Source organism: Sciurus vulgaris (genome assembly GCF_902686455.1).
Source record: "Sciurus vulgaris genome assembly, chromosome: 14".
Lineage (NCBI taxonomy): Eukaryota > Metazoa > Chordata > Mammalia > Rodentia > Sciuridae > Sciurus > Sciurus vulgaris.
In genome coordinates this window covers 61,076,949-61,099,374 of record NC_136475.1, presented here as the reverse complement: position 1 = coordinate 61,099,374, position 22,426 = coordinate 61,076,949, and the positions used below count along the sequence as shown (strand labels likewise).

The 22,426-nt window shown below is 38.1% G+C and overlaps 1 protein-coding gene across 1 annotated transcript in view; it reads right to left on the bottom strand.

Moving 5' to 3' along the window:
• Nucleotides 1-22,426, bottom strand: part of SRBD1 (S1 RNA binding domain 1) — a 312,646-nt gene that overhangs the window by 231,845 nt on the left and 58,375 nt on the right. Inside the window, 4 exon segments of the mRNA XM_079111646.1 lie at nt 9,400-9,698; nt 9,701-9,773; nt 12,505-12,515; nt 12,518-12,681. Coding sequence (XP_078967772.1) covers nt 9,400-9,698; nt 9,701-9,773; nt 12,505-12,515; nt 12,518-12,681 — 547 coding nt within the window.

Sequence of the window (22,426 nt, the reverse complement as noted above, 5' to 3'; positions counted from 1 at the left end):
CTAGAGGAAGAACAATTTGACAATATCTATCAAAATTTAGAATGACTATACTGTTTGACCTGGCAATTCCACTCCCATAAATTCGTCTTAATATTGACACCTCTGGTAAATAAATATACCATTTACAGTGATTTTTCTTTCCTTTTCTTTTTCTTTCTTTTTTTTGGAAGAACTATTTCTAGCATAGTAAAATTCATCAAAAACCTAAATTTACAATGGGGAACTGGTAAATGAATTACAATATGCCAATACAGTAGAATACCGTGCAACCATTTAAGACTATGAAGCAACCCTAAATGAATTGATAGGGAATGATTCACAAGAATGAGGACCACAACGAGGACCAGGAAAGTAACTGGTCAACTAAGGATTAAGGTAGGAGGATCCACCTATATTTTTTTAAATTTTGTAACATGCACAGATACCACACAGTCAAAATAATTAAATTATTTTTAAAAATGAGTCACAGGTCTCAGCAAAATGTACAGGTAAGCAGAAAAGTCAACCTGGTGAAGAGAAAGAATAAAACTCAATTTCAGGATCATTCCCAAAATAAAGAAGAACAGAATTTAGTTTTATTATAATTTCAACCTGCACGCCCAAGAACTGCCAAACACTGGAGAGAAAAAAAAAAAAAAAAAAAATTTTTTTTTCAGGGGAAAATTATTTTAAAATTACAATCAACTAACAAAATCAAGTCAAGATACGGCTAAACTCCAGAAACTATGGAGTACACCTCATTCTCTAGGCATCTAAAATCCTGAGACCTATATCTTACCACCCATTCTGATAGCTTAATACCAAATCTCTGGTAAGGACATCAATTTTACATCTGTAGTCCTGACTCTTCTTAGCATGAACTCCAAACACCAACTATTTAATATACTCTCCCAGAAATCTAACAGGCATCTCTACCTTGCATTTGCAAAGTGTTCTTCCTCTCAAACTTATTCCTCCATCTTTCCTCATATAATTAATGTCTACTTAAACAGTTCAAGCTAAGAAAGTCTTCCATTTCCTTCAACTCTTAAACCATCCATCATTAAGAACCAGTCAACTCTAACTATGAAATAACTTCCTTAGTCTCTCTGTTTCTTCTGCCCTATACCCCAGTCCAATTCTACTATTTTCAACTAAAACAGACTGCATCTGCTCAGTCTCATCTATTCCTTTTTCCATACAACACCAAGAACAGTCTTTTCAAAATGTCCACTGGATCATGTCATTTGGTCAAAATCCACATTGATTTCTCATTACATTTGAAACCGAAACTCCTTCCCATGACCCAAAAGACATCCGCCTCCCTTTATCAGCCTCATCTTATCCTGCCTTCCCCTTCTCCATTAGAAACCAGCCCAATGGTTCTGGAACAACCCCAGGTGCTTTACTCTTGAAGGCCTTCACAAAGTGGCTCCATCAATGAGAAGTGCGCCTTTTCAGCATTTTCTCTCTTAAACCTGTACCTTTCCCATTTACTATTCCAGTCGTCGACGTCGTCGTCGTCGTCGTCGTCATCATCATCATCATCATCATCATCCACCACAGAGACCTTAAGGGATTTCGTAGGTATCTATCCAACCTATGGTTACCACCTTATTATGTAGCAGCTATTGGTTTGACAGTGCTTGATCCCAACTTCAGTTCCATTTGGTTCAAGTAGTTTTATAAGAATTAACAGCCAAGGAGATAAACCAACCAACATGAAGCTCAAGATATGGGGTAGAACTCTGGGCCCCTGTAAAATGTCTTCTGAAAAAATACAGTTTATTGATGTAAAATCATAAAGCTATAACTATTTTGCTATAAAGTAGACAGTAGTGCTGAGAGAACAGTAGAAATACAATGACCCCAACTTTCCTATCTTGTAGGAAAATAAATCTCCTTTATTTCTTAAACTAGCTTAAGATAGGTTTTGTTTTATTGTAACCAAAAGCATTCTAATCAAAAGCATCAACATCACTGTGGATTTTCTATCACACCCATTTAATCTGTCACCAAGGAGGCGAATGAAACTTGAAAGATGTCTGTTCCCTCCCCTTGAGCTCCTTGCCCACTAATGAAATCTTTTATCTGAATACATAGTAGTATGTTGTCATTATTGTTGTTCTCTACACCTCCCATCCAGCCTTCTGCATCACCACTGATTATATTTTTTAAGTATAGATACAATCAGAACTTGTGGTTTGGATATGAGGGGTCCCCAAAAGCTCCTGTGTTAATGCAGGAATATTCAGAGATGAAAGGATTAGATTATGAGAGTTGTAACCTAATTGGTCAATCCTAATTTGATAGGGCTACAGGGCTGGGTATTAACTCTGGACTGGTGGGTCAAGGTTGGAGGAGGTGGGTGGATGAGAGTATGCCCTTGGGGACTGTATCTTGTTCCCCTGGCTCCTCCCTTGCATTCTTTCTGCTTCTTGGCTGCCAGGAACAGAGCAATACTCCTCCACCACCATCTGTCATGTTCGGCCTCACCTTGGGCCCAGAGCAATGGAGTTGGCCCATCAGGGACTGAACCTCTGAAACCATGAGCCAAAATAAACTTTTCCTCCTCTAAATTGTACCTTGTTAGGTATTTTGATCACAGCAACAAAAAAAACTAACACAGACCCCTTGTTTTTTTTCTTTTCTTTTTTTTGAACATAAACTCCAATGATTTCTACTGGAAAAAGTCTAACTACATACCATAATTTTAAAATCCCTTCCCAAGTTGAGGCTCAAACTTCACTGTCCTCAAAGTAGTTAGCAATATTAAAAGGAAGATAAAAGAGTAATACAAATAAGTACAAATAAAACAGCACATGCCAGGCAGTAAGTAATACCATGCCTTGAGAGAAGAAAAAGCTGTCCTCTGGGTAATAAAGGCCTATTACAGGGGTAGCATTTCACTTGGCCCTTAAAAGACAGGCAAGATTCTGAAAGATGGTAATGAGAGATGGAAGTGACAAAATGCTAATTTTGAAACTGTGTGATTGCTTGTGTAGTCTGAGACTACACTAAATATCTCAGCTGTCCCTGAATAATGGAATCTAAAGCTAGTCATTGTGAAGCACCAATGACTCAGGAGGCTGAGGCAGAAGGATCACAAGTTTGAGGCTACTGTTGGTAACCTATTGATACCCTGTCTCAAAATAAAATAAAAGGGGTTGAGGGTGTGGCTCAGTGGTAGAGACCCCCTGGGTTCAATCCCCAATACTGCCAAAAAAAAAAAAAAAAAAGGAAAAAGAAAAAGTCTAAGCTAAAATTCCAGACTCCCACTTGGATAAATTAGGCCCTAAGGAATTCAGATAGCATGTGTTAAGGGAGTGTACGCTGCTGCTTATGCAAACCTGTTCATTGAAATTAAGCTAACAAAACTACATTTGAACAGTCATCACTTTTGGGACTTCAAATCTTCAAAATTTGTTCTCTGTTGATTTTGTCAAACATTTATTTTGCTTCATATTACATGTCAATAGCCATATTAAGCCAGTAATAACCAAGATATTAAAAAAACAAAGCTGTGAGGATACTCCAGAGGCAGAGTGCCTACATAGCACACAAGGTCCTGGATTTGATTATAAAACCACAAACACACATACACACACACGGCAACTTCCTACTCCTAAGGAGCTAACAAGCTAACAGAAATCAACAGTTAAAATACAGTGTGATCACCAGGCATGGAGATGCACACCTGTAATCCCAGCGGTTTGGGAGGCGGAGGCAGGAGGATCATGAGTTCAAAGCCAGCCTCAGCAACAGTAAGACCCTAAGCAACTCAGTGAGACCCTATCTCTAAATATAATACAAAATAGGGCTGGGGATGTGGCTCAGGGGTCGAGTGCCTCTGAGTTCAATCCCCAGTACCCAAAAAAAATAAAAAATAAAAAATACAATGTGATCTTTTCTAGAAGCATAAATACACTATTTTAAGAGCACAGGAGCACAGCAATGGAAAAAAAAAAAAAAAAAAAAAATGAAGGTATCTCCAGACACCTAAATGAGGGGCAGGAATTCAGGAAGAAAGAATAGCCTATCAGAAATCAGTGATGAGAAACCACTGTACATTCTTTAAATCACTAAAAGTTCGGTAATGCTGAAATGTACATGTGGTGGAAATGGAAAGGTAAATGGGGCTGGATGGTAATTCTGTAGAGAATGAATTTTGTTCTATGCTCAGAAAGAAGCCATTAAAGGACTGATTTGTTCATAGCTTGGTTTCAGTGACTGAGTCAAACCCGTAAGCTGTTACGTTTGAGTAAATGACTCCAACAGTGGTCACACACTGTGGTCCCAAACCAGCAGAACACGTTAGAAATGCAAATTCTTATGTACTGCCTAAAACAAACTGATCTGGGATATGGCCCAGCAAACTGTGTTTCAGAAAAATGAGGTGGCTGGGTGCTGTGGTGCACGCCTATAATCCCAGTGGCTTCGGAGGCTGAGGCAAAAGGATCGCAAGTTTAAGGCCAGCCTCAGCAACTTAGCGAGACTCTTTCTCAAAAAATAAAGAGGTCTGGGATGTAGCTCAGTGGTAAATCACTACTAGGTTCAATCCCCAGCAGAAAAAAAGAAAAGAAAAATGTGAACAACTAAGATACAACTAAGTGTGAAAAGTAGAGAGCAAGACTTAGGGATGGGGAGGTGTGGGGTATATATATTACTTTAATTTTTTTTTAATTAGCTGATAGATCGGAATGAGAGTAAGGTTTAAAAAAAGGCAATCTTAAGAGAGTTTTTTAACCTCTAAGTTTTAGAGAGGTTATTTTTGTTGTGTTATGTTAAAACCTGTATAGGACTTATTATGTTGTAAATTCTCTTACACATTTGATATTAACTCATTTAAATTATATGAGATCGGTACAATAATAATTCCACTTTATTAACACAAAAACCAAAGACTAAAGAAGTCAAGTAAATTGCCCCAAATCTCACAAGTTATATATGTCTTCAAAAATTCAAATTTTATGCAAAACTTGATGACTTTTCATACAAAAATACAAACTGCTCAAATTGCCTCACTTCTTTTCCTGAGCACAACTGCAGATAAGTAGGTCAAGGTGTCTTCCTACCACCCTCCAGTTGTCAAGAACCTTCAAGGAGGGCTGAAAGTGCAGCTCAGTGGCAGAGTGCTTGCCTAGCATGTACAAGGTTCTGGGTTCAATCCCCAGCAACATGAAAAAATAAGAACTCCAAGAAAATGCCTTCTCCCAGGGTGACCCAAGATTGACTTCTCCAAATGAAAATTCCCATTCCCTCAGTTTAAAAGAAAACATGTAGGAATCAGCAAATACACTATATCCTTAAGCATCCAGGAAGCATCTGCTTTAAAAAAGAAAAAAACAAAATTGGTGAGTAGAGGGCTGGGGACATAGCTCAGTTGGTAGAGTGCTTGCCTCACAAGCACAAGGCCTGGGTTCAATCCCTAGCACCACCAAAAAAAAAAAAAAAATTAGTGAGTAGAATTAAGAGGATTTCTATTCAGAATCACTTCCAAGCCAGCAACTGCATACCTCCCTTCTGAAAAGCTATGAAAAGCTATTGATCCTGCTGTTCTCTCTACCCTCCTCTAGTTTGCTGTATCACTTATTTTAACACACACACCAAAATTTTCCTTAAGACTGCAGAAGGAAAACTAAACTATGCTGTTAGAAATCAGAAGAATGGTTACAAGAGAGCGAAGAAGGAACTGGAAAAGGGTATAAGGCAGATTGCACTGTTTCTTGACCTGGCAGTCGGTTATATGGTTACCCTTTTGAACAATCCTGGGCTATTCACTTAAATAAATTTCTTGTATGTGTGTTATACTTTAAAAAAAATTAAGCCCATAATAAATACTACCAGTTAAATTATAGGAAAAAAATTCTAATTTCTTTATTTAATCTCTCCTAGGACAAACAGGTTGCACCTACCAAGTTGTTCTGCATTTAGATGTAGAATTAGTGAATGATCAGCTCATAGGCATTGGCCACCTTTCATCCCACTTCTTCCCACACTTTTATCATTCCATGCATGGTCTTCCCCCATATAATCCCACATCTCTTGGAACAAAGGGGAAAATGGCTAATAAAAAGGTTTTTGTTTGCTTTATCTCCTTCATTTAGCAAATGTTACTGAGAAGCGCATAACTGCTCCACTCCCCTACATGCACCAACCTCAAAAAAAAGAAACACAACCTTGGGCAGTTTAATTTTTTTCAAAAACTGATTACAGCTACTTGCTTCTTTAAATTGTTATAAAATTCATGATGTTTTTACATATTTGCATAGTAATATAATGGACTTCAGCAAAAATTAGTTTCTGGTGATAACCATACATTTGCAGTTTGAGAGAAAGGAATGAAAATGAGGAGGATGCTTTTGCTCAAGAGATCTAGTGATCCCCAGACCCTGATCAGGAAATAGACAAATATGTTCATATGTAAAGCCTAAAAATAAATCAAGTGTTGGCTGTATAGTTTTTCCCTCCCCAAACGAGATGGGGATGTTCCTAAAAAAGCAGTAGAGTTTTTAGAATTCATAAACACACTTGAAGAAAAAAATAGGGGGACCAAGCATGGTGGTGGGCAGGGGCCATGAGACCTAGTACACAGAATGAGAGAGATATATAACATTTCTATAATATAATAATAATTTCTTTACAGTTAATTTCATTGACCATTCCTTGCTGGCTAGGTGCTATTAGGGATTTCTCAAAAGAAGCTGGGCATATATTTTGTGGTAGATAATATAAACATTAGAAACACATCATTCAGTCAAATGTTCCAGACCCTCCTGATTTTCTGACTGGGTTCCGCTGACTCTCCGCTCTTCTCACTTCCTTGTTCTTCCAACACCAACACTTTCTCAACCATGTTAGGAAGCAGGAATATGACTTTAAGACAAAATTATTTCCTCTAACACAAAGTTTCTCTTTTTTATGGGAGAATTTAAAATATATATATATATGAATGAAATCCACATTTCCAATTAAGGATTGTCTATAAAAGCTAATTTGACGTTAACAAAGGATGACTGCATTTGATTAAATGAAAAGAACGCAACTAGTAAAAATTCTTAACAGTTTCCCAGGCAATTTCCCTAAGCCTACCTGGAAAACACTGAACTTAACAGTTGTCATCAAGCTGCTCAGCTAAGGTGGCAACTATAAACAACAACTTTTACCAACTCACAGATAAATAAGACTGCCCAGATTCCCTGAGAACAAGATTTCAACCATAAAAATTTGCTTTCAATAAGAAGGAGGGAAAAAATTGCTTGAATTAAAAGGAAAGACTAGTGTATCTTTATTTTCCAAGGAGACCAAAGGCTGTAAAATGTTTTTAGGGTCTTAAAATGAGATGACTTGCTTCCACTTGATGTTCCCACAATTAATGGACACAGTTGCTATGGTTTATAAATGAAGCTTCTCCCTCTGCTTGTCTTCTGCCACTCACCCTCTGACAGCTAGACTCTTGGCTCTCAACATACCTTTCCCTCCTCATTCTACTCAGCAAGTAATCTTACTTTTCTTTTGGAATATATTTTGAAAAAGACTTTGTTTAGCTGCTATCTTACTAACATTATAGAACTCATTAGTGAACCTGGTTAATCTCCCCTAAGAAAAAATTAAAAGTGCACATTAACAAATTTCAGAACAAACTTTCCCCTTGAAGCCTGTAATCGACTTTAGTTATACCTATTAAAGAAAGGACATAGCCTATAGAAACTAAATTCTACAAACACTTTTGAGTTAGTTCTCAGTAATATTTAACTTTGAGATGATTTTGCTTTAGTTCCTACCATACAAACAAAAATGTTTTCTGTCTATTCTAATCTTAGCTATCATTGATTTTTTAGGTTATACATTACTTCTAATAATTTCTATCATCATAATAATAAAATAAAAGAATGTAATAATTAAGTGCCTGATATGGAGCCTGGCCTAGCCATGACAAATCATCTGTAAGTAAATGGCAAGTATTATTTCTTGTCAATCACGAATCTGTGAACAAACACTTTAAGGTATTAGAGCAGTGATAGATAGATAAATAAAATAAAACCTATGTAAATCTTCATTAAGAGCCTTTACTACTACCTTTCAGTTTGGGATGCATGTTAGTTGTTTTCCTTTGGAGAAGTGTCTTTGTTTACCAACACTGTCTTTTCTATTACCTATAAATAGAATGTCAATAGTAAATTTTAACGATTTTTCTTCTTTCTGGCCCACTAAAGAATAGAATGTTGCCTCACACTTTTTCTTCTCACTCTTGTTCCTGAATTAAATAATCAAAGGTACAAACTATAATTAGGTTCCATCCTACGCCTTCTTTTGCTTTATTCATTTAGACCTAAAAAGACAATATTTTCAAATTGTGGGTCATAGATCCATACTAGATTCATCCTGAAGGCTACCTCATCTACCCTGAAATGGTCCCAGAATGTGTGCGACCAGACAAAATTAAGACTCACTGCTCATGAGTTACTCTTCAGGTTCCCTCTACTAGTCCCAAAGCCAACCCCCATCCCTGGAGAAAAAAAAAAAAAAAAAGGAAAGAAATCCATCCCAATTTCCCCTGTAGTAAAAGTTAGGATTCTGGCATCTCAAGTTGACATTCTTAAAACTTTTTTCCTTTGAAAGATTGCTAGGCTTTTTCATAGTACATTATAGCACTCTAATGATCAAACAGAGGCAGGAATAGCCTAAATGACTTTTAAGCGTTTACAGTGAAAGACAGTACAAGTTCGAAGCAAAAATCAAGCAATGAACCTTTGAGGTCCCAATCTGTTAGTGCAATCTGTCCACATAGTAAATGTATGCTATAGTTTAGATTTGTAATGTCCCCCAAAGACCCAAGTGTTAAAGGGTTGGTCCCTGAGTACCACTGGGAGGCAGCAGAACTTTCAAAGGTGAGGTCTAGTGGAGGATGTAAGGTCACTTAGTCACTTAGGTCACAAGGTAGAATCTTGGGACCCTGACCCTCCTCTTTCTTTGCTTCCTGGTGCTGAGAGGTAAGCAAATTATCCTACCATGTGCTCCTGCGATGGTATATTGCCATAGGCCCAAAAGCAATGAAGCCAATCAACCATGAACTGAAACCTTTATACCCATGAGTCAAAATAAACCTTTCCTCATTATAAGGTGATTTATCTCAGGAATCTGTTATAGGAACAGAAGCGAATTCACACAATCTAAAACACCATGGCAAAGACCCACCCAACCAAGTTCATAGCCTTTAGCCAAAGAACTGATGATGATGATAAAACATAATACAAAACAGCATACTCTAGAAAAGAACCAGTGGTCAAAGCATCCAGAAATTACTGGCCAACTGAGGAGAGAGCTGAAAACTCCAACCCTTCTTTTAACCAGCACAACCCCTATTTCAAAAGAAAGGAATTAAATTAACTAAATTAATAGGAAATGGCCTGCACATACCTGAACTATATCCCAGTTCATTTCTACCTCCTCATTAATATTGTTGGCATTTGCTGGAAACTTGACAGGCTGCCCCTGAAGACATGTTTCAGTCTTGATTTTCTTTAAAGGAGACTGACCAAAGGTAAAGTCATCTTCACTCTCTTCCTTCTTGCATTCACCTTCCCACATGGTGCTTGTTGATGGTATTTCTGTACTATTATTCGTCCCATCCTCTAAATTGCTGGTTTTGCTCTTTTCTTCATCAATTTTCAGTTTTTTGGTTCTTTGAGCTGAAGTTTTCCTTTTTGTCTTGCTGATTTCAGAGTCTGTACAGTTTCCAATTTGGTTTTTTTCTCTTCCAAATCCACATCAGCAATTGCCACAGAGCTATTCTATTAAGCCACAAAGAAAAGACATGACAATTAGAAGATAAAAACCAACTGCCCCAGAATACTACTCCGAAATAAAAAAGAACAAATTATTGATATACACAATAATTGGAAGACTCTCAAGCGAACTATGTTGAGTGGGGAAAAAGACTTACATGATTATATTTATATAACAATCCTGAACAGATCAGTGATTGCCAGGAGTTAGAGATGCAAGTGGGAGAAGCAGAAGGGAGGCAGGTGTAGCTATACACGGGCAACAAGATCCTTGTGATACTGAATATGTGAAAAAACTGCATAGAACTAAATACATACAAGTAAACACAAATAAAACTAGAGATATCTAAATTATTTTATTAATGTCAATAACCTGATTGTGAAATTTACTAAAGTTTTGTAAGACAAGTAAGTTTACCACTGGGGACAATTGGATAAAGGGTACATGGAATCCCTCTGTGTTATTTCTTACAACTGCATGTGAATTGTTTAGAAATTGTTTTAAAAATGAATAAAAGATAGGTCTATATGCCAGAAAACAAAGATTAAAATTTATTATCAAAGTCAACAAATTAGGAAGAGAAAATAACATTCACAAAATCATAAAGGCTACATGTGTCACCTATTTATACAGGAGGAGAGAGGACAGAAAACACAATGACAGCAGGTTAATGGCAGGCATGTTCTTTATCAGAGTCCACCTAGCAGTCTACACAGGAATCCAGGGACTACTCCCTGCACCCTCACTCTCTCTCCCCAAGTGACAGTTTGACGGTGAAGGAAGGAAACCTGACACTCCTCTTGGTACTAAGGATAGAACAATAAATATATTCTGCCTTTCAGGAGCTTACAATTTCACATGCTAGCCTGTTTCCAGTTATTTAAGTAACACGGATGGTACAAACAAAATCAACAATGCCCAAACTAAGTTTAAGCCAAAATTCAGACTCTCAAGGGAACTATGTTGAGTGGGAAAAAAGCCTTACAAGATTAACTCTCCTATCAAATACTTTTCCAGAGTTATTGACTATTAAAAACCCTGGGGAGTTGGGGATATTGCACAGTGATAGAGCATTTGCCCAACACGCATAAGGCCCAGGGTTCAATTCCTAGTACCACAAAAATAAAGAAATAAAAACACCGGAAACTATAATAAGAGCACCCCAATACCAATGCCCACCTACCACCAACCTCACGTGATTTTATAAATGCTGTATACTATCTAGCCCTGAGTATTAAATGTTTTACTCGAACACGATGGATCAGAAAAGAGATATGAAGATAATATGATGCTAAACCAATAAGAATTAATAAAAACCCAATTAAATGAATTGCTATATTTAAAGAAACAATGTGTCAGTTATAAAGGGAATTATCAGCCACAGAGGGAACAGGAAAAGGAAAAAGCAAATATGATTAGCAACTTCTGTCATGTACAAAACAGAAGAAAGCTCAGCAAATAGATGGAATATTTTGGTCCCAATGATAGGAGAATCCTACTGTGAGATGGATACTTCAGACTACCTTAGCTCCATGCAATTAAAACATTCAATTGTCACTACGACAAACACAGTGTCTAGACCACAGGGAGCTTCAATAAACCCAAATAAATGGTCATTTATCCTACTCTGAGTCCATGCTCATCAAGCAGATTTCTGATTCTTATTAAGACCCTACTTAGATCAGCCCTCCAAGCAGAAAAAGTGCTAGCCATAAGAATTTTAAGTACTTGTGATGATTATTTCAAAGTGTTAATTATTAAACCAGCACACTGGTTATATACATCACTCTTGAGCATGGCTAATGTAAAAACACTCATAAGAAGTAGATCAGTTCCTAAAGTACTGACTTAGAAAGCCAGTTGCCATCACATACCATGTACTGTGAGCAAGTCACTCAATATCACTTGCCTCAGCTTTCTTAGCTATAAAATCTGGAAATACAGCACCTGCCTTAACAGTTGTTGCTAAGATTAAGATCATAAGAGTGAGGCAGGCACCTTGGTGCATACCTATAATCCCAGAGGCTCACAACGCTGAGGCAGGAGGATCACAAGTTCAAAGCCAGCCTCAGCAACTTAGTGAGGCTCTGTCTCTAAATAAAATATTTTTTTAAAAGGGGCTTGGAGGGATGGGGTCATGGCTCAGTGGTGGAGCACTTGCCTAGCATGCATGGGGCCCTGGGTTCAATTCTCAGCACCACATATAAATAAATGAATAAAATAAAGGTCTATCAACATCTAAAAAATATTTTAAAAAGGTGGGGGGGAGTGCTGGGAATGTGGTTCAGAGGTAAGTGACCCTAGGTAAAATTCCTGGTACCAAAAAAAAAAAAAAATCATAAGAGTGCAATGTTCAACATACTGCTTGACTAACAGTAAGCACTTACTACTTGCTAATGTTGCCATTATTATTAGGAGAAGAAAAAAAAAAAAGCAGAAGAAGAAACATAATGGTTCTGATGATAAATGTTAAGAGAAGGTTAGGAGTACAGGATAGAAGCAGAGTGCTTGCCTAGAATGTACAAGGCCCTGATTTCCAGCACCACAAAAATATTATAGTATGTGTGTATATTTATTTTATAATATATATAAAGATACTATTAAGACTCGCGAGAAGGGACACTACTGCCCTGCAGTTTTTGTCATTTGCACTTATCCTACTCTGTGTAAGAAGAAAGTAACATTCCCAATCAGGAAAACACTTCAGTTTTCCCCCTATCTGGCTACAGCACCTACCGGCTCCTCCTAACATCCACGATCCCTGCGCCATCACTGATCTGTGGAGTGTTCTTGATTCGAGGTACCCTTTTTGGTTTGGAATCCTTGGGAGCTGGCTGCTTGCGGCTTCTGGAGACTTTCTTTTGGGGCTCCCAGACACTGTCTTCCTTGTCATCTTCTTCAGAGGCAGATGATCTAGAAGTAAATTGACAGAAGAATTTCCAGAAAATCAAAACCAAATGTCAAAGGTAAAAAACAAACACACGCTTCTTAAAAAATTGATAAAGTCAGAGGTATTTATGATAAATGGAATAATATGAGCATAAGCTGTGAAAAGTTATTGCTAAGAATTAAAAGAAGAGTGATCAGCATATAAAAAGACCCTCCCTATAGCATATCATACACTATAAATCATTGGTCTCACCACTTTCCTCTCACCTAACTGACAAACATGTACACACACACCCTTCATGGCGTGGAAAATCATTTATTACCTTAAGCAATTTACTAGGTCATGTCACACATAGTCAAGTTAACTTTTCAATTAACAGGTGAAGAGCACTTAAGTTCCGAAGTGCTGATCAAATTCATTTAAATTATATTAAGCTATCATTCAATGAAAAGAGAAAATGACTCTAGGAAACACTCTAAATTATATAAAAAACACCAACACCAAGACCTGCCCAGTTGTTTTTATTAACCTGTCTTTTCCTTTCACAGAAAGATTGTATCCCTGACTACACTGGATCAGGTGCAGCTACCATACTTTTTTGACAACTAACATTAAACTCACAACATAAGCAGAAAAAAAGCAGCCAGTGAATTCTGTTGAGGGAACATCATGCTCCTGCAAACCTGGGTTCATTCTATTTCTAACCTAATATAAGAGATCACTTTGGGTGATTAAAGATAACCATTTCCTTCAGTGAGACTAGTGACAGAAATGTCTGGGTTTTTGATTAGTTAAATTCCACTTTGGCACCAAAAGCCTAACTGAATGACTTCTTAGTTAAATTATGTTCCAGGGAAGCACAATTATGATAGGATGATCCACTGATACCCTCAAAGTTGAGTTCTCTGCAGAGGTAGACCTCTATGCCCAAAACTAGCATAAAACACATAAAATCATTAGATAATAACAGCAGTGGATTAAAAGGACTAGAATTAGAAGACCAAGGAATTAGAAAACCAGGGTTTCTTCCTGTTATCCAACTGAGCAAGATGACACCCTTCCACCTTAGTCTTATTAAACCTGCTGAGCAGGAGTGCTGACTAACCCCACTTCACATAGTAATACTACCAAAAGTAAAGGGATTTTATTAGGAAGAAAGCACAAGCGCTGGTCCCATTTTGTTAACACTTGAAGCAGTTTCTGAGGCAGCTGAGTCAACTCTCATTCCCCATAACATGTGCGTTCTCAGCAGCGTCTGGCACTCACCCCTAGAGCATGTCCTTCCACAAGCCTTCAGAGAGTCCTACTCCTCTAGTGTTTCTCCTTCCTGCTTAAAGTTTCCCCTTAGTTCCTTTTACCCCCCATCTCCTTGCCCTCTAAATGTTGGAATCTCCTAAGGAAGATGAGTCCTCACCCCTCTATCCTCCTCTCTATGCTCTCTTGCTAGCTCAGGTATCTTGTCATCTTGTCATTGAGGTCGGTACAGTAACTTCAATTTCATATCTCCAGCACAACCTTCTCCTGAGTTCAGACTTGCCTATCCACTTTCAGAGGAAGCCTAACCATCATTTCAAACTTACCAAATCCCAAATACAAGTCTCATTTCATCACACTTACATCTATTCCTCTTCCATTGTTCCCAAAATGTCTGTCTTTCCTTCATACTCCAAATGTAATTAATTCATCACCAGGTCCTATCTCCTTTATCTTGAAAATATATCCCAATTAGACCATTTCCTACCATTTTCATTTCTAGGCTTCTACAATGATCTTCTTAACTTATCCCCCACTTCTATTCTTGCCCCCGACAGTCTGTTCTCCACCAAGAAACTCGGAATGATATTTTACAAATGTAAATCAGATCAGGTCACATCCCTATTCACAAACCTCCAGAGGCTTCCCAACTCCCATCAAATAAAATCCTAGACCCCGACCTAGCCCCTTACACACTACCCATTCCAATCTCAGTTTCTATTACTCTCTACCTGATGACTCTGAACTGGCCACAGTGGTCTCCTTGCTGTTCCCTGAACACATCAAAATCATCTCTATCTCAGAAATGATTTGCTGCTGTATTTGGAATGCTAACCCTTGAGAACTTTCCATAGAGTTTCTCTCCTATGTTAGTCAGTTTTGCATTACTACAATAAAGTACCTCACACAACTAACTTAAATAAAGAGAATTTTTTTTATTTAACTCAGTTTTGGAGGTTCAAGTACAAGATAAGGCAGCCCCATTTGTTTGAGCCTCTGGTTAGGGCAACAGATGGCAATGGAAAGAGCACATGTCAGAGAGTGTTCACATCTCAATGCAAGAACAAAGAGAGACAGAACAGAGCCCCACAATCCCCTTTGAAGGCATATCTCCAATGAACTAAGGATCTCTCACAGGGACTCACCTCTTAAAAGGTTCCACCAACTTTCAAAACCACCACCACCCTAGAGACAAAGCCTTTATATATTTATGTATGGACCTTTGAGGAACACATTTAAACCAAACTCCCACACTTTATTAGATTCCCACACATCCGCCAAAGAACTCCCTATCTAAAATGCCCTTCCACTACTATCACTGTGCTCTCTATTCCTTGCTCTGCTTTTTTTTTTTTAACAGTACCTATTATGACTTAACATTAATCACTCATTTCTTTAACAAATATCTTAAGAGTACTTAATATGATGCTCTACAGCAAAGATTCTCAACTGGGGATAATTTACACTTACACACACACACACAAACACACGGCCACTATCTAAAGACATTTTTGATTGTCACAAATGGTGGGAGGGGTGCTATTGACATCTAGTGGGCCAGGGATGCAGTTAAACATCCTACAAGGCAAAAGACAGGCCCCACAACAAAGAATTATTCTGCACACAATGTCAATAGTGCAGAGGTTGAGAAAACTCTGCTCTAACATAATATAAAATACTCCTGTACTCATGGAGCTTATATTCTAGTATAAATAAGTTATATATTTAGATGGTTACTTTTTCCCTCATTTAACACTTCATCGCCAACATTAGACAGAATCTAGAACACAGCTTCAATAAATATTGTAAGAATGAATGAAAAACACACAGCTTTCTTCCACCAAAATGACTTAAGTGTGTAAGAGACAAATGCATTACTCCTTAAAATACGCCTCATTCCCCTACTACCATATTAAACCAAGAAGCTTACAACTCTGAGAGTATGAGAACTCGTCTTGGATACTGCAGTCTGAACCTGTATTTTTGCTCTTCTTGGCAATGACGACATCTGGAAGAAATGAACATGAAATCAGCATGACTTGAATAGTCTGATCACAGTCATTCAGTTACAAAAATGATGTGCCATTTGAAAATAACACTCCAACAGCTCTGCTGCTAGAAAATGCCAAAGGAAAAAAACATGAACCTTATTCACAAGCCAAATGCTGGTTTCCCCTGCTAAGTAGCCTCAATTAAAAGAGCAACAAACACCCTTCCAAAGGTTTCAAATGCTTCATGAATGCTGGCTACCTTTTGAAAAATAAGTTCCCAGAAGGTGAGTATTCTACAAATATTATTAGTGATACTATCAGTCATCAAATTATAAAATCTTAGGTTAAACTACCTCTCAAAGACAAGAAATATTTTCTCTCTTCTGTATCTTCTTACAGGATACAGTAGAGGTGCCACTACAAAGATGGCAGGCAGTCAAATGGTACTGATTAACTGAATAAGCAGTCAGGTTATTCCTAAAACAAGATAAGCATTCTTCTATAATAATAGTTCATACTTAATAAAATGATTAATCACTATGCCACTATGATTCAAAGCCTCAGCTCTAGAAAAAAATCAAATAGTAAGAGGCATCACATAATATAGGAAGTAAATAAATTTACTGAGGCTGCAAGACTTATTTCCTAAAGACTGTGTGTCAAACCATAAAAAAGTACATTAGACTCTGATATGTTAGAACCTTCAAAAATAAGGTCCTAAACCAGTCATATATTATAGTGCCTCTGCCGTTCTAACATCCACTTAGAAGAGGAAATAATATCTCATAGAAAGGAGAGTTGTCACAAATGGGAACATGTTCCCCCAGCAAAAATAGCTCAGCTCTGTCCATTAAGTGCAGAACTCCTGGACAGAACAGCAGCTCAGAGGAAACCAGAAAGGCAAAATAGTCTGTAGGAAGCAGATGGAAAACCTCCCATCTTTGCTTTCACAATTTTTTAGATATGGTTATGCAGGTATCCTTCCTCAATATGAGTAGATTCTAAATATTGGCCATAAGGTAACAGGTAACTCTGATTTTTTGGTTATGTGCAATTACCAGAATAAAAATAAAACAAACAGAGGAAAATGACTGTTTGACAGGGGTGGCAATTCAAATCAGGACAGGGCCCAAACAGATCAGTCAGGAAAGGTATTGACAATCAGGTATTCCTCTAAGAAAAACAAGTGTTTAATTTCCACCCTCCAAGTGTTTTGTTCCATCATGAACCAAAAATATATTTTGCAATGGACTAATTATTTAAAAACACAAAAAATAAAACTATTAAAGTGCTACAAAATACAAAGACAACTATTAGTAATCTTGAGTAGGTGTAAGGAAACACAGGTTTTCCTAGGCATGACTCAAAATTCCAGAAGCAACTGCTGATACCTTTGAGACCAAGGATGAGGGCAGTTAAGTATAAGCTACCTGACACAAAGGCGTATCTCTTAGGTCCCCTACCCAACATGCCAGTAGACAACTGCCCTGGGAAAAGGTCTAGTTTATTCTCCAAAGAAGAGAAAATAGAATCTCTAGAACTAGAGGACAAATGGCAACGTGTTGCATGTGAACCATACAGACTGAATACTAAATGGAGAATTCCCCAGTACTCTTGTTCCATTAAGATCCCAAAATGTCACCAGTCAGATCCTTATCCTCTAGGACTAAACAATGGGAAGGCTTTTCTTCTGGTGAACCTGACCACACCCAAAGAAAAAATCTGAAGGTTCTTTGCCTCCCCATCAAACAACCCACCCGGATCACCTTACATTCATTCCTATCACTCAGTCTACAACATACAGTAGTTTCCTTCTTAACCAGGGTTTGCTTTCTACAGTTTGTTACCTCAATCAATTGCTATTCAAAAATATTAAACAGAAAATTCCAGAATAAACAATCCTTAGGTTTTACTGCACACTTTTCCAAGTAATGGATGAAATCTCCATTTTCTCTGTTAAGGACATGACTCTTCCCTTGTTCAGCATATCCATATCATATACACTACCTCACACACCCATTATTCACTTAGCAGTCCTCTTGGTTATTAGATAGCTATCATAAGATCACAATAGCTTGTGTTCTTGGAACCCTAATTTTATTTAATAGCCTCAAAGCACAAATAGCAATGGCTGGCAATTTTATTACAATATATTGTAATTGTTCTATTTATAATTAATCTCTTACTATGCTTTACTTAAAAATTAAACTATCATAAGTAGCATATAAAAAACACATGGCATATATCCAGGTTCAGTACTATTGAGATATCAGGTTTCCACTTGGGGTCTTGACGTGTATTTTCTAAGGAAGGGGAGCTATTATATCTTAATTTGAAACCTCCTCCCACTCCGTGACAGACTACCATATACCAAATCTATCTCCACATTTGAACCTTAACAGAAATGCATTTAAAATAGGGAAAAAACAAGCGAGGCATGGTGGTACATGATGCCCTGAATCCACAACAGAGGCAAGAGGCTGAAGCAGGATTGCAAATTCATGACCAGCTGTGGAAATTTATCAAGACCCTCAGCAACTTACTGAAATCCTGTTTCAAAATAAAAAATAAAAAGGACTGGGGGATGTAGCTGTGGTAAAGCACTCCTGAATTCAATATCCAGTTCCCCCCCCCCCCCCAAAAAAAAAAAAAACAGGGCAAGACAAATCAGTGGCAGGCTTATATCTGATAAACTATTCATCTTTCTTCTTCTTCTTCTTTTTTTTTTTTTTTTTTGTGGTGCTGGGTATTGAACCCAGGGCCTATGCACGTGAGGCAAGCACTTTACTAACTGACGTATATCTCCAGCCCCTAACAACTTGTCTTAAAGACTTCCTGAAACAAGTATTTCCAACTATCCCTTATTAGACACTCTAGAGTAAATGAACATAGAAAGGTGGTAAAAAGCAAGCATTCTTTTCACAAGTAGAAAAAACTATGAGTGTAAGAACGGAGTAAAAAAGGAGAATCTGTGGAACACACGGGCCAATGACAAGCAGTTCCATTTTTAGAAAGAATTTTATATGTAGAGAAGCGGAGGCCTAGAAATTATTATTTAAAAATATTCCATGCCAATTATACTCCAGGGGTGTGACTGTGCCAGTTTAAAGACCAAATGTCCTTAAAGATCTGTTTTTCCACCTCCACACTCCTATTGTCCTTTTACTTCATATCATAAAACTTACGGCATCCATTCCATGTTTGAGGGCTGGGGAGAGAGCTCAGTTGGTAGAGTGCTTGCCTTGTAAGCACAAGGCCCTGGGTTCGATCCCCAGCACCCAAAAAAATAAAATAAAAAAAACATTTCCATGTTTTGAGTTTTTTCTTCGTTTTTTTTTTTTTGGTACTGGAGATTGAACCCAGGGGTGCTTTACCACTGAGCTATATTCCCAGTTCTTTTTCTCTCTTTTTTTTTTTTTTTTTTGAGCCACCATCTCAAAAAGTTGTTGAAGCTAATTTTGAACTTGCAATCCTCCTGCCTCAGCAGCCTCCCAAGTTATAGGCATGCCCAGCCATCTCCATGTCTTCAATTCAGTCAAGTGTTACTTAACTAGAGACACATTCTGAGAAATGCACCATTAGGCAATTTTGTTATTGTGTGATTGGTGTACTTACACAAACTACAGCTACAACATCATCAGGCATGTATGCATCCATCGTTGGCTTCTATCACCAACATCACTGTTATTCAGCACATGACTGTAACCATATCACCTTCCTAACAATCCTAATTGCTCCATCCCAAAACTCGCCTTTAAGATTTCCATTTACATAATAAAATTTCTGTCTCTGAAACTACTTAGATGCCTCACAGTTACTTAAAATTTAACACATCCAGAATGGAAAGCTTGATAACCATTCCCTGCCCTAAAACCCATTCTACTCCAGTCTTTCCCATCTCAGTAAATGGCACCAGCATTCATCTGTTTGCTAAGCCAGAAGCTTGGAATATTTTTTAACAGCTTCGTTGAGGTGCAAATGACATTCAGTACACTGAACACATTTAAAGTTCTCAAATATGATAAGTTTTGACATATGTACACACATCACCACAATCAAGATAATAAACATATTCATCCTTTGCTAAGTCAAAACACTGTGAAACTTTTTTTCTTCCATATCTTATATCCAGTCTATTAGTAAGTCACATAAATTTTTCCTCCAAAATATATCTTAAATCTCTACAATCTCCAGTGTATATTTGGTCCTTGAGTCTGTTTCCTGTTGTTATTACAGAATGCCACAGACTAGTGGTTGGGAAGCAGACCTTCTTCCTGAGTCACCATGGCTGAAGTCATCACACACTAGGGAAAGAGAGTTTTCCCTCTTTTATAATGCCACTGATCCCATCATGAGAGCACCACCCTCATAATCTCATCTAACTAAAAACACCTCCCAAAGACCCTACCTCCAAATTCTAAATATATGAATTACAAATTAAATTTTCAACACATGAACTTTGGGGGGATACATTCAAACTAATGTCCTATCTTTTACCTGAACTATGGCAATATCCCCTAAATGCCCTCCCTGCTTTCATGTCCTTGCCCCTACAACCCATTCTTCACATATCATCCTAAGACATGATTTAGAAAATGCTTAAAAACACTTAATGAGGGGATAGGGGTGTAGCTAAGTGGTAGTAGAACACTTGCCTAGCATGTGTAAGGCACTGGGTTCAATCCTCAGCACCACATAAAAACAAAAAAACAAAACATAAAGGTGTAAAAAAATACAATTAACATTATTAAAAAAAAAAAAACACTTAATGACTTCCCATCTCATCCTTCACTCAGAATCAAACCATACTTTTTACCAAGGTTTTCTACAATGCCCTACAGGTCTGACCCCTGCTTACCTTCCTAATCATACTTACCACTTGTAGCTCTTAAACTCTAGTCACATTCTACCATTCCCTGTAACAAGCATGATTCTTTCCCAAGTCAGGGTCACTCCATCTGGAGTACTCTTCCTGCTCATCAAATGTCTAGCTCCTCTCATCCCTTAGGCCTAATATGAGCTTCTCAGTTACACTATATTTTTTTAAAATCCTATTTATTTCTTTTAGATAGCAATATATAACAACCTAAAATTATTATTTGTTTTATTATTGGAATCCCCCTCAATGTAGTGAACAACAGGAAGGAAGGAAACATGTCTTATTCACTTTCATATGATACTGAGCCTAGCATTTGCTGGTTGCTCTATAACTATTCATTAAATATAAGAATATATACAAATATGGCCTCTATAGAGAAATATGAATTTATTTTCTATCCTTATTAGGCAATGCAATACATGGCACTCACTGCAGTCTTGAAAAGGCACATTAAGAACATTCCTATTCTTCAGCGATCTAGGATTTTCCCTCTTCCAAGTTATCTTATTTCTGTGGGCACATGAGTACATTCCAAATCAATAATCTGTAGGTCACTTTGATGTTACTAAGGAAGTACTAAATTAGGGCAAGTGAAAAGTGGAAGCAAGGGGCAAAAAGTCCTACAAAAACATATTGAAATGGGGGGGGAACACTAAAATTCAAGGAGATTGAAGAGGATAATTTCTTAAAAGGCAGCTAAAGAAGTTTCCCAGAGGAAAACAAAAGTGCTTCGAATGTTAACACAGACACCCAAGTTATAAAAACAAAATTCGAGTTAGAAAGAGCCTCTGAGATCAGACAGCCCTGCCGTATTGCCATATTTTTTTATCAATGAGAAGCCTGACGCTCGAGAAGGTAAAATGGGTTACTCGAAAAGAAGACATATGGCAAAGGACTAGAAACCAGAGCCCCAAATAGCAAGACTAGTCTTGTTTCCCATTTCACACCAATTACATTAATGACATGCTGCAATGTGGAAGGCTCGAGGAAAGTTGCCCACAGGTCCCTATTCATCTTTCCTCAAGTTACTCAAGCGCCTCCGAGATGCCCAGCACACTGCTGAAGATGCAGCTGATTCAGACAGGGCCCCGATCTGAGAGTGAAAGGGTGCTTCCTCCCTCATCTTCGCTCCTTCGAGGTTTAAAACAATCTAAGCTTTCCCAGGTTTTCTCCTCTTTGCCCCTCTGAACTAAGACCTGCTGCAATTAGGAGACACGCCAGGTGACACGCAGCAGCTAGGAGGCATTCTCCGGGTGTAAGTTGTGAGATACAGTCCGCTGATAGTAAAATGTAATGGCACTTCTACTTCTCACTTTCAAAAATGGGGGGAGTGTTACTTCCCAAATGGGCGCTCAGAACTTTTTAAGTGGCCTCAAACTTGCCAGAGCCCGGACACCGGCTCGTGGGTGCCCGCAGAACTGCCGCCGAGGCGGACGCACAGCTCACCTTCCCGCCCGGCGTGTCGGAAGACCCGGGATTCTGTGCGTGTTACTGTGTCCTTCCGGTTCCCGGCCGGAAGTTTTTCAAATACCCGGAAGTCCCGCCTCGCTTTTTCCCAGAAAGAGGTAAGCTGAGCCAAGTTGCGGTGCTGACGGAACGGGGGCGGAGCCAAGCTGGATGGAGGCGGGGCCGGAGCAAGGATCC